Genomic DNA, 13,469 nt, shown 5'->3' with positions numbered 1-13,469 from the left:
CAATCAAGCCTGATGAAATTAATCATCTAAATAAAATTCAAGACTGCCTTAAGGACTTAAAAACGTGGATGACCTTAAACTTTTTGATGTTAAACACGACCAAAACTGAAGTTATTGTACTTGGCCCGAAGAATCTACGAAACAAATTATCTAAAGATATACTAACTATGGATGGCATTAATTTGGCCTCCAGTGAGACTGTAAGGAATCTTGGTGTTATATTTGATCAGGATTTATCCTTTAATGCCCACATAAAATCAATTTCAAGGACCGCCTACTTCCATCTACGTAACATTGCAAAAATCAGGCATATCTTGCCTCAAAACGATGCAGAGAAACTAGTCCATGCATTTGTTACTTCTAGGCTGGATTATTGTAACTCTTTATTATCAGGGAGTACCAAGAAGTCAGTCAAGTCGCTTCAGCTGATTCAAAATGCTGCGGCTCGTGTACTAACCAGAGTTAGGAAAAGGGACCACATTACTCCTGTTCTGGCTGCCTTACACTGGCTCCCTATAGAACACAGGATAGAATTTAAAATTCTTCTTCTCGCCTACAAAGCCCTTAATGGGCAGGCGCCATCTTACCTTCCAAGAATGCAGGGTTGTTGGTTGTTCCTAGAGTCTCTAAAAGTACAATGGTGTTTTTGGTGTCTATATACGCCGGGATCCGGAGTCATGGATGATCCTGCGGTCCTGTGTCCTGGATCGCGAGCCCTGGATCTTGAGTCGTGGCTGTGGTCCTGGATCATCGGTCCTGGATGGATATCCTCGTGGATTCATCTTCCTATTACACACATGCATTTCCAAACATTTGGACTACCTATGTTGCAAATGTATTATCTTTTCAATTTACACACGGCATCTATTGCACGTCTGTCCGTCCTGAGAGAGGGATCCCTCCTCTGTTGCTCTCCCCGAGGTTTCTCACATTTTTCCCTTTAAACTGGGTTTTCTTCAGAAGTTTTTCCTTGTACGATGTGAGGGTCTAAGGACAGAGGGTGTCGTATTGTCATACTGATATTCTGTACACACTGTGAAGACCACTGAGACAAATGTAACATTTGTGATATTGGGCTATATAAATAAACATTGATTGATTGATTGATGTGCTATATTTGTACAGCATCACATCCTCATCAGACCCGTGCATGGGTTCTGCAACAGCTGGGCCCAGGCTTTTTCTTTGGGGCAAGCAGGTCCTTTGTTCAATGGACAGCTATGACGGGGGGATTCTGACACGTGGCACATGGGCCTGGGCCAGATTCAAACCTGGGTCCTCTGCTGACGGCCCATCCCCAGTGATGGGCCGTCAGCTCTAACAGAGCCTGCACACTGCCTCTCTCTCTGGTGTGTTCATGTCTCTATGTTAGTTGCTGCACTTTATTAAAATCTCTCACTGTCACCATGTGCTCCACATCTCATGTCCTCCTGGTTCCTACTGAGACCAGCTGGAGCTTTAAGCCTCTGATGGACGGACACACACAGTATACGAGCCCCTGCACATCTGTATACAAATGTTTCATCTGAAGTTTGGCTCCTGGATTTTCTTTTGACACCACCGACACGTTCCCTCTGCGGACAGACGGACAGTACTTTCCCTGCAGACACGTTGACATGATGACTGATCCACTGACTGTCTGTGAGGTAGGGGGTCTACTAACAATCGGACCGTTGAGGGTTTGACCCCAGCCCCTGCAGTCAACCTGTTGATGTGTCCTAGGGCAGTGTTTCTCAAACTTTTTCATACCAAGGACCACTTATAAAAAAACACTCGCGGACCACCTAACACCTAACACAAATATCCAAAAATACATCGTTTTTTACAAATCGCCTGAAAATTGTACAAACAAGTGGCAACATGTGTGATGACGGTGCTTATCTGGGCTCTATCATGCAATCGAAAGTGAAACTTAAGCTTGTTCCATTGCGGAGATATTCCCGCGAGAGTGCGAAAAACTTATAAATGTATTTATTTCAAATGTGAAATGTTACCAATATACTCACGGACCACTAGGGGGCGCTCACGGACCACCAGTGGTCCGCGGACCATACTTTGAGAAGCACTGTCCTAGGGCAAGATACGATTAGTATATGTCTTTATTGAATACGTACCATGCATAAAGATACATCTCAGAAAGATAAGAGAATATGCCAGATCGTAGCTAAAAGCACATTTTCTGTTTGTAGCAGTTGTGTCCCTTTCCTTAAAGTGAAACATCTGGATATTTGAACCAGTTCTTATTTCAAATGAGGAATCTTTAAACTGAGACATTTAAACACATAATGACGAGTCAATGTGTGCTGACTCGCATCAGGCTGGAATATCCTCACTGAGAATACTGGGGGTCAGGGGTCAGCTGTTTAACACTGACCCCTGACCCTGAGACATGAGCTGATGTGAGGGGGGGGGGTCAGCAGGCATCCATTACATGTAACGGGATTAAGTCATCAGGATACACAAAAAGACACTGTATTCTACTACAGTTACACAAACAACTGTAATCAGATTACTGTTACATAAAAAAACCATGAGTAGGCTACAATGCTACAATACATTTATTTTGTTGATGTATTTATTATAGGTGGACGCACTGCTTAATTATTCTTTTTGGTTTTCATTTACGCTACTTTTAATGTTCTTTATTTTAAGTAGCTTTTTCCACCTGATTTATAAAACAAAAACAGTGTTTAATGGATGTATTAAGCTAACTATACTATTCTGTAGGCCCTCGTTACTAAATACAGTATCTTGGTTTCTTCTTTCCTCAGGTCACATTGTTCTGTTGTTTCACATTACACACTTACAGAAACTCAAATGTGTCATTGTTATTTATTTTCTCTTGTGTATCGTGCATTGCATTTATATTGAGGTAACCCAAACCAATCAGAATACCACTCTACCCCACAGAGGGGACATGTACATAGTTACAGCAGCAGAATCGGATAATAAAGAGTTTAGAGAAAGTAATCAGATTACATATTGTGATACTCAGATTAAGTAATTTATTACATGTTTTAAAGTGGGGGGCGCAGATGACCTGCACCATAGTGTGCCTCTCTTCACTAACACTCAGCTGAAGGCATCAATGCTCTCTGGTGAGAGAAAAGCAAAGATACAAAGTGTGTCCTTTCTCTCAGGAAAGAACGGCATACATCTCCGAACCCTACGAAGCCCTGTGAGCAGCGCCCCCTGCTGGACAGACCCCAGAGCCCATGGCTCTTGTGGTGACATTGATATGGAAAGGATATATGCCATCATCAATCTGAGATGGTTTCGTACACCAAAGATGGCTTTCTCAGTATTTCACCCAGTTTAGCCAACAAAGATTTGGCATACACTTTTACAAAATTGTTGTAAAAATAACTACAATTTATTCTTTCAATTGTTTAGCAGTTCTCTGGGTACCTCTTCACTTCCTTCATGCGTGTATTCTGCTACTTCTTCTACCTTTAATGTGTTCTTATTTCATTGTAAATGTATTATTGTGTGTTTTATTGAATGTTAGTCTATTCTTTAACGTGTGTCCTTTTTGAAGTGTCCTCCTCTCGCTGCAACACCATCCATCCCTGCTGGGGGGGGGGGGTTGTCTCTCAGCAGCTCACTGATGAACACCTGCACTTCCTGTTTGTTCTGAAGACATTTCACACATTTTCAGCAGACATGTTATTTTCCATGGCGTTGCCTTTAATTTAACATACATACATGTTTGACCCGGACATCAAAGTACAACAGCCACTGCATGCGGGCTCTTCACCTCCCCGGGCAAAGCGACAGAGGGTTCAGGGCATTATGGGAAACCTTCTGAACTTAATTGAAGATTTAAAAACATTTCCAAAAAGCAGCAACTCAATAAAGTGCATTTCTTCACTCTTCCCTTCCACTGGGCAGCATGCGTGATGGCTTCAGTCTGAAGCTCTGACCGCACTGCAAACGGAACAGGCCCGTACATTCTGTACACACAGGTCAGATCCCAAGAGGACAATCTCATTTCAGAAAGGGTAGCTGTTGCTGGATGAACCCACTCTTGGACACTTTAGTACATTTACAGTCACATAAAAGGCCAATAGCACCTAAATGTATATATCTACTGCAAAAAAGAAATAACTATGAAATATGATGCCAGACGACAGGGTCTAAGTGTGTGTGGTTATATTTCAGAATCCTCCAATCGTCGTGGCATCACTGTAATGCTGTCTCATGGTACACCCTCCAGAGTCCTTCCATTCCTACCACCTCTGTCTGAAGGGAACCAAAAGTGCACTGACAGGTGGGGGGGGGGGGGGGGCGCCAACACAAAGTTAAAGAAAAGGCCGAGGGTGATACACAGGCCACCAACACAATGCTACCATCGTACACGAGAATGCGATATGATGACATCCTCGAGCCTGGAGCTTGGAAGGAGGCTTCATGTGATGGAAGATTAGCATGGCTGCATGGAGGATGCTCCGTGGTCTGAAGTCATTCCATTACAGGAAGCTGATCATTAAGTTGCGCCTGACTCACTGAACTCCACACTGATCATCAGACTGAAACATCTAATGTAAGATTCCCTTTGCTGACAAACCTCACGGTGTCTAGAACGGGAGAATCCCAAGAAGAGGTCTTTCTGACGAGGTGGGAGTCTCACATGTCACCCTAACAACTGGCCCGGATTCAGAACTCCACAAAGAGATCCGGTTCATTCTAAAGAAGTCCACCACGTGCAGAACACACCAGCGCTGAGTGCACCCTCCATCTTATCCCTGTGTGCCGGCGTATAGTTCCAGTGTTCACACAAATAGTCTCAAGCTGGTTCCTCCTTAACTTTAAGTGACCTTAGATGTTACCTTAGATGTTCTACTGCTGTCATTATAAACATGCTCACATATTTGCGATGACTTCACAGACGCAACACTAAAGATGGAGGTTAGCTCTCAGGTGAAACAAAAGACTCTGCGTCTCAACGTCTGCAGCCGGGCTGCTCCCCAGTGAGGGGTTCATGTGTCGAGGCCACCAGCAGGGGTCATCTCGACTCCGTGTGAAGCCGGCTCCAGAGGCAGCGGTAACATCAGAACTCATGGGCTTTGAGAAGGAGAAGTCGTGTCCTTCATATCGCTGTGATCAGAATGTCAGCACAGCAGTTTCTCTTCCAGTGACAAACTCCATTTGTGATAGACTATTCTTTAAGTTGACTAAATATACAATTGGAGAAATAAATGATGTTGCATAATCCCCTAACATTCACATTGTATCCCACTCCTTCAGCATGGCACGTGTCCGTTGTTCATATGTATATACACAATCAGACCTACACAATTCATCTGGCATTCTCTTCAGTGTAAGTGAGGTTTAGAGGGCGGGTGGAGGGTCTGGCCGAAGCTGGGGAAGGACTGTTCTGGACTCAGAGCATGAGGGTCAGGCCTGTGTACAGACTCCAGGATAACCTTGGGGGGGCAGATTTGGAGTCTGTGGTTAAGCCTATTTAATATTATTATGTATTTATTTTTAAAGGTGATTTAAATGTGTTTTCTGTGTGTGTGGAATCACCGGCTGACCACAGGACCCCGCACCCTGAGCTCAAATCAATACTTCCATAACCACGTGGTAATCTTCCACTCATATCACCCTTCGGTGTCTCTGCACAACACTGTGGATCTCTCCTCTTAGCATCAAATCTCAGACGTGTCATCTAGAGGGGGGGCTCAGCGGGGGGCCGTGTTCCTCCGTGGTGTCCGTCCCCAGGTGGACGCTCTGTGCTTCACTTGCTGTGGTGGAGGTACTGCTGGGTAAACATGTTCAGCTCGCTGTCCAGCCAGCCCGCCTTGTTCCTATCAACAACAACACACAGACACACATATTGAGGGCTAACAGTTAACACACCGTAACAACTACATGTATGTGTATATATATATGTGTATATATATGTATGTGTATGTATATATATGTATGTGTATATATATATGTGTATATATATGTATGTGTATATATATATATGTATATATGTACACACATATATACACATACATATATATATATATATATACACTGAACAAAAATATAAATGCAACACTCTAAACCATTTTCTATAAACACAAAATAACCATTTCTCTCAAATATTGTTCACAAATCTGAACAGATCTGTGATAGTGAGCACTTCTTCTTTGCCGAGATAATAGATCCCACCTCACAGGAGTGGCATATCAAGATGCTGATTAGACAGCCTGATTATTGCACATGTGTGCCTTACGGCCCGTCTACATACAGGCATAAAAAAATCTTGAAGCTGGGCGTGTCTGAGCCTTGGCGATTTCTCGCGCCCAAGGCGACCAACAACCAATCAGGAATCTCCCTCCCGCCCCCGGCATACAAAGCAATAGCAATGTTAAAACGAAGTAAACTGGATATAAAATCCCCAAACAGGCGAAACCCTACCAGTTCCACCCACTGTCTCTGCCACCTCCCTCCATGCCTCGCTCCTCCAGTTTGTATCCGGTAGATGAACAGAGACTGATCATACAGCACCGGGTGATTCACTAACCCTATAATGAATTTTCCCTCAATTTTTTGGAATATAAGGAAATGACCTGCGTCGTCTCTCCCAGCATACACGCGGTTTGATTGGCTTGCGCTTGTACTGTCAGATTTGCATACGCGGGATTTGATTGGCTGATGCCAAGCATCGAGCCTCAAAAGTTGAACATTGTTCAACTTTTGATGCCGATAGATGCTCGTGATGCTTGCAAAGCCATGCCATCCTCCCCACAATGCAGTTCGGTAAAGTTTAAAAATCTTCTACGTCACCCCATTCAAATGAATGGGCGAAGCGTTGAAAGCATTTTTCGACGCCTGTAGTGTAGACGGGCCGTTAGGCTGGCCACAATAAAAGGCCACTCTGAAACGTGCAGTTTTGCTTTATTGGGGGGGTCTGGGGGGGTCCGAAAACCAGTCAGTGTCTGGTGTGACCACCATTTGCCTCACGCAGTGCAACACATCTCCTTCGCATAGAGTTGATCAGGTTGTGGCCTGTGGAATGTTGGTCCACTCCTCTTCAATGGCTGCCAAGTTGCTGGATATTGGCAGGAACTAAAAGGCCATATATATATATATATATATGGCCTTTTAGGCATGTAACATGTAACTGATTTAAGAAAACTTGTCTTATTCAACATTTGTTCATTGTTAACATTTAAACGATATACGGAAATATATATATATATATATATTTGTGTGTGTGTGTCTCACCGCAGCAGCTTGGCCTTGCTCTGCAGGCTGTCCAGCAGCTCAATCTTGGTGTTCATGTCAGTCATCTCGTCCTCCAGGTTCTGCCGGGTCACATCCACCTGCTGGCAGAGCTGAGCAAAGACACTGGCCAGCTCCCTGAGGACAGAAAGACACCGTGGGGTCAGGAGACATGCAGCGTTCGTTACACGCTCAAACAGCTTGTCGTCAATGTTAACATGCTCACTGCTGCACTTGGTGGCTGCAGTTAGAGCCGGTGTAGCTGACGATGAGCTGCAGCTTCTCGCTGGCGTAGTCCACAAACTGTCTCTTGAAGGCCCTCTCCTTGGCCTTGGTGGTCCAGGTGAGCCGCTCGTAGATGTAGAGGAGTCCGTACAGACCCACTGACAGGGCGATCAGACGCCAGCCCACCGCCTTCCAGATCTGCACACACACAGCGCTTTATGTCTGCTGACCCCCCCTCTAATATCTACACGCACTGGACCAGAGTGTGAGTGTCGAGATATGAGCTGCTATAATATGGATCCAGCCGGTCAGGATCACTGATGGCTTGTCCTGGTGTACAAAAGCTTTTTGAGGGCAAGGGCTTTGAATCAACCAAGCATCAATGCATCAATCAATGCATGTGATGTAAAAACGTGCATCATAATAAAACACACATTAAGAGTGTAGTAATTACTTATTGTTTTATTTTACTGCTACTACATTTCAAAACAGGAATTCAAAGTATTCAAAGTATTATATACAAATGTTTCAACTAGTAATATTTCATGTCACTACATTATTAATATGGATATATAGATAAAATGATATGTTATCATTGCTCACACAGACACAAGGCCCGCCTCTCAATAAATGTAATTGGAAAATAGGGGGGAAAAGGGGTTAACCAAGGTGTGTGTGTGTGTGTGTGTGTGTGTGTGTGTGTGTGTGTGTGTGTGTGTGTGTGTGTGTGTGTGTGTGTGTGTGTGTGTGTGTGTGTGTGTGTGTGTGTGTGTGTGTGTGTGTGTGTGTGTGTGTGTGTGTGTGCGTGTGAGTGTGTAAGTGTGTCCTCACCACGCCACCAATGACTAGCACACCCATGGAAGTACGTGAGGTGAGGGAAGCGAGACCAGTCACCATGGAGACCATCAGCTCCTCCTGGGTCACGGAGCCCTGGGGGAAGGGGGGCATGCTGCTGCTGACCGGGGTCAGGGCCAGGGGCCGGGGGACCTGCAGGGGGGGACAGGGCCACATTCAGAACTGGACGCTCCAAACAGCATAGCAAAAAAAACTCACCGCTACAAAGTCTCTATGGAAAGTATGTAGGAAGTAGAGGAATACACAACTTAAGAATTTGCAATTGTGGATAATTCTGAGGTAGCATGATGAACTGATTTAAGAAAACTTGTCTTATTCAACATTTGTTCATTGTTAACATTTAAACGATATATGGAAATGTGTTCTGGACTCCGTCCTGCAGTTCCACATACATGTACATATACACACATAGTAAACATTAAAATACATACACATATCATCACTCATACACCGTTTGCACAAACACAATACTCAGACGCACCTACTGACGCAGGCGACCTATTGCACCCCTCATGGCCAACATGAGTATTACATCACATGTGAGTGTTGAGCAGCTTAATGGACAGAGGCAGGAACGTGTGCTTCTAGAGCAGGGGTCGGCAACAGGCGGACCGCAGTCCGGATCCGGACCCAGACGCCGACCTATATGGACCCGGAGCTATAATCAATACATTAATAGGGGATTTTTCGGCTCCTCCTGCTTTTTTAACACTGATTTGGGTGACTTGTGTAATTCGTGGAGAACCGAAGAGTTTTCGTTTTGGGGGTGGGGGGGGGAGTCCGTCCGTCAGTCTGACTGACGGACAACTTCTCACTTCAAAAAAGAAGAAGAGATCTAGACCGCAAAAATAATTAAACAAGCGAGTACCTGTTTTTCCTGGCCAAGGACAGGTTCCTTGAACACAACACGAGCGTAATGTGTCTTCACGTGGTATATGTCTCGTCTGAAAGGAGTGCTGACAGAGAGCACCGGAACGCCGCTCCAGCCCTTAAAATATTGCAATACCCATAAGGAGCCGTACACATGCCACAGTGTTTACCTGGCTGTGTCTTTAGTTGTAAGCACAGTGGCGATCTGTTGTTATTAGCATCTGGTTAGCTAGCTATGCTAACGAATTTAAAGAGCTTTTCTACAACCAGGTGGAAGAGAGCTCTCTCCTGAGTCCTGAGGCTCAAATAACCTCAGCTCAGTGAGGTTAAGGCACACCTTGATATGATCAATACAGTTATTGATGAGACTAAATGAAAAACAGGTATAAAATACTATATGACAGTAACAAAAAAGTTGTTAAAAATAACAAGAATAGAGTTTGAAATGGGAGTGATTTGTAAAATATCCCAAAAGAAAAATATGCTTACAGTTATGTTTCATATGGGTGTTGAGAGATGTATCCATAGATCTCTTAATATTGCTCTCAAAGTGCACCAGATTGATGCTTTTAATTTCAATATTTAAAAAAAAAAAAAAAATCTTCCCGGGGGAACATGCCCCTGGACCCCCCTAGAGGAGGTTAGGTCTCTCCCCACTTAAATCATGTTCACATGGATAGGATACTTAATACATTTGCACACATCTTGTGTCCATATCTTTCTGTGTTGGTGGTCATGCCACACCGTGCACGTGCATGCATGCGTGAGTCATGGTAAAATATCTGGATTAAGAGGTTGCTTTTTCTTTGCACAGCATGAAAGAAAGGCCAAATGAATGGGCTGTGATTTTAGTTTTTTTAAGCAGAGGTTGAGTTCAATCATTTGTACGGCCCTCGGAGGTTGTTGTAAACATTGAAAGAAAAAAGGTTCCCCACCCCTGCTGTAAATAATAATAAAAACCCTTGATTTATAACTTATAACATCTCTGTCTCCTATTGATCTGAGTATATTATAAAGAACTGCCAGTTAATTGAAGCATTACAGCACAGGCCTTTGTCAGATGGTATATTACACTGTTTTTTTCCTGCTTCAAATAGTTCTCTTTTTTCCCCATACCTGTGTTTCATCACTGTAACCAATGAGCACCTGCATGTGTGTGAGAATGGCCCTGACTCCATGTCAGCCCAGATTTACAAACTCCTGGCAGGACAAGCTCAAGCTCAATTCTCACACTGAATTTAAAAAAAGTGAGTGAGGGACTGCAATATAAGAGGGAAAGAAAGAGAAACTTTAAAAAAATGTAATTGTTATGATGTGTAAAGACTGATATTGTTCTATAATCGTCTGAAACTGTTAAGTCATGATGTGAAACGGTTAACAAAGAAAAAGGGACACTCAAGCTGCTGCTGCTACACTTTATTTTATTTATCTAAAATTAAGCACTTTTAAGATGCACATATTTTCAAAAGCTATTTTATTTATTTTCTCTATTTTATTTGTAAATGCAGCGCGAGAGGAACATTACACATATCCACAGTGTTTACTGTATATCTGTATAGTTCAATGTTAATACACAATAAATATTGTTGTTTTTGTACTTTCTTTATTTGATTGGCAGTCAGTTGTTGATTACATGCAGACGTTGATAAAGCTGCAGCTACTTCAATATATTTCACACTAATTCATGAAGCAAGTCAGACATTTTGATGTTCCGGACCTTTGCATGGGGACATTTTCTCTAACTGGACCTCGTTGAATTTTAGTTGAAGACCCCTGTTCTAGAGCTTCAGCCTGCTCTTGGGAACCCTGCATCTTCTCCCAGAAGGAAGGAGCTGGACTTCTGGGTGGAGCATGTGGGGGGGGGGTCAGACACGGTTTGTTGTGCCTGTCTAATAATGGACTGCTCATGATACCATATCGCATGGTGCTCTCCAACACTGCATGATACACCAATAACATGAACTTCTGCTCGACTCCGTAAGCCCTGAGTGTACGCAAAATACAGCCGCTGTTGAAGTCTAGAGCACAGACCCTCTACATCAGGGGTACTCAAACTGTTTCAAACCAAGGACCACTTAACCAATAAAAAAACACTTGCGGACCAACTAACTCCACAAATATCCAAAAACACATCGTTTTTCTAGAACAGATTACAAATCGCCTGAATATGGTACAAACAAGTGGCAACATGTGTGACGAAGGTGTTGCGCTGGGCTATATCATGCAATCGAAAGCTTAAGCTTAAGCTCGCTCCATTGCGGAGATATTCCCGCGAGAGTGCGGAAAACTTAAATTAATTTATCCAATATGAAATGTTACCAAATATACTCACAGACCACTAGGGGGCGGTCACGGACCACACTTTGAGAAGCACTGCTCTCCATGGACCCTCCAGCTGAGTGTACCATCTATGAACACCAAGGTACTTATAGGAACCTTACTGCCTGATACATTGCACACTGGATCTACTTTATTGTAAACTCTCAAACCAGCAGTGTCATTAGTGTTTGTGATCAATAACTAATGCATAAGCTCGTGATTAATTTCAATGAGGGATATACGCCATGTCTAATCAGCACTTACAGTCAGCAAATCTCAAATTGTATTCCCTCTATATTCTCAAGGTTTTGACAGAGACTCACATTTGTCCTGATTGTTAGAAAGTATTAGTCTTAAAACATGCTGAAATGGCTTTTAACAGTGAGTGATGCAGAGAGATATCCAAACTTCCCTCAGTAGAAACATTTGACTCAACACAATGGAACCTGTCATAATTCCATGTTCACCTTTCTGTTCTGGAACTGTGTGCAGATTAGCACATGTTATTATAAAATGCCTCATTTGCAAATTTGAACATTATTACACAGAAAGCAACAGTCTAGCCATCCATTACTTCCAATGTTAACCCTTTTCACCTGGGGTAGACATAACGCCAAAAAAAAACATACATTTCCAAACATTTGAATTAGTAAAGGCAGACCCAACTTCAGTCCATGATTGGGACTAGAACACCTGCAAACCAACGTACTTTGTCCTCCACTCTTTCTATAAATATACCCTTTATTCTGCCCTCTTGTGAGGGGGTTTCTATTCTATGATCTTCTTCAAGATGTTACCTGGTCATTGTAGCCCATGAGGGCCCGCCGAGTGTTCTTGGCCCCCAGGAAGCGGTTGACCAGCATGGTCCAGCCCATGGAGAAGTGGAAGCTGATGTCCTCCTGGAAGTCGCTGCACAGCCTGTCACAGGCCAGGTCATAGCTGAGGCTAAAGCACTGCCGGGGAACCAGCTTGTCTACCTGCTCTCTGACTGGGGGGGGCAGCAGAGGCTTCAGACCATCTGCACACACACACACACACACACACACACACACACACAAATTAAGATCATTTTTCAAATTAGCACAGATTTCAGTGACAGCGGCAACATTTAGGGTGGGTGATGTGACCTGAAATCTATATCACAACACATCTTAAAGTGGACCTATCATGCTATATTTGAAAAATATATTGTAGGGCCATACCTATATAAAACATGTCTGTGAAGTTTTTTTTTCAAAAAACAGATCACCAATTGTAGCCATGCCTCATATTGCTCAAACCCCCTGTTAGAGAAACTCAGATTTTAGGTCCTTAGCTTGAAAAAAAAAAAAAAGAGGAGGCGGAGCTAATGCCTGATCAGAATTCTACCAGAGATAAAGTTAAATTCTGCTGTGATAAAACGTCATCCTGTTTAAACCACGTCAAGGATTATTTCTGAAACAGTATGGAGCTCAAATGCTTTTTCTCTTGCAGGTTTATCACAAGGTGAGTTCCTTTTTTTATTTCCTGCTTTTTAAACACATGTGCTCTCCAGTACAGGTTAGCTCTGAGTGTTAGCGAGGCTTGCCAATGTAAACAAAGACGAGATTATGTCCAAAACACGTCAGGCATTGTTTCGGATAGCAACTTTCTGTGGGTCCGCCGACGTCATAGCAGATGGAAATCTGTGTCCGCTCGTTATACACCCGTTATTAAAAGATTTGGGTACGGAGGAAAAGAGAGAGGGTTTTATTTTCTGACGCTGCGTGAGTTCCCCGACGCACCGGGGACACATATTTATGTATAAAAGACATCACAAAGTGCATTTTGCATGATAGGTCCCCTTTAAGAAAAAAGTAATAAGGTAGTCTGGCCCATAATGTCCGTTATTTAGCACATGTAATGTGATTCATCATTAAGTGTTGAGTTAGTATTAAATTACCTACCCCACCTTTAAAAGGTAGGGTAGGTAAGAAAGCAGAAACCAGCTCGAGTGCGCT

At 43.3% G+C, this 13,469-nt stretch overlaps 1 protein-coding gene across 1 annotated transcript in view; it reads right to left on the bottom strand.

Moving 5' to 3' along the window:
* Positions 1-3,666: 3,666 nt before the first annotated feature.
* The window catches only part of mfn2 (mitofusin 2), a 33,599-nt gene continuing 23,796 nt past the window's right edge, over positions 3,667-13,469 (bottom strand). Inside the window, exons 14-18 of the mRNA XM_034086668.2 lie at positions 12,288-12,508; positions 8,278-8,433; positions 7,448-7,644; positions 7,225-7,359; positions 3,667-5,810 (exon numbers count right to left, since the gene is read on the bottom strand). Of these exons, the coding sequence (XP_033942559.1) occupies positions 5,741-5,810; positions 7,225-7,359; positions 7,448-7,644; positions 8,278-8,433; positions 12,288-12,508 (779 nt within the window). The 3' untranslated portion in view covers positions 3,667-5,740. The remainder of the gene's footprint in view (positions 5,811-7,224; positions 7,360-7,447; positions 7,645-8,277; positions 8,434-12,287; positions 12,509-13,469) is intronic.

Source organism: Pseudochaenichthys georgianus, chromosome 7 (assembly GCF_902827115.2).
Source record: "Pseudochaenichthys georgianus chromosome 7, fPseGeo1.2, whole genome shotgun sequence".
In the NCBI taxonomy this organism is placed as follows: domain Eukaryota; kingdom Metazoa; phylum Chordata; class Actinopteri; order Perciformes; family Channichthyidae; genus Pseudochaenichthys; species Pseudochaenichthys georgianus.
This window is presented reverse-complemented; position numbering and strand designations above follow the sequence as displayed.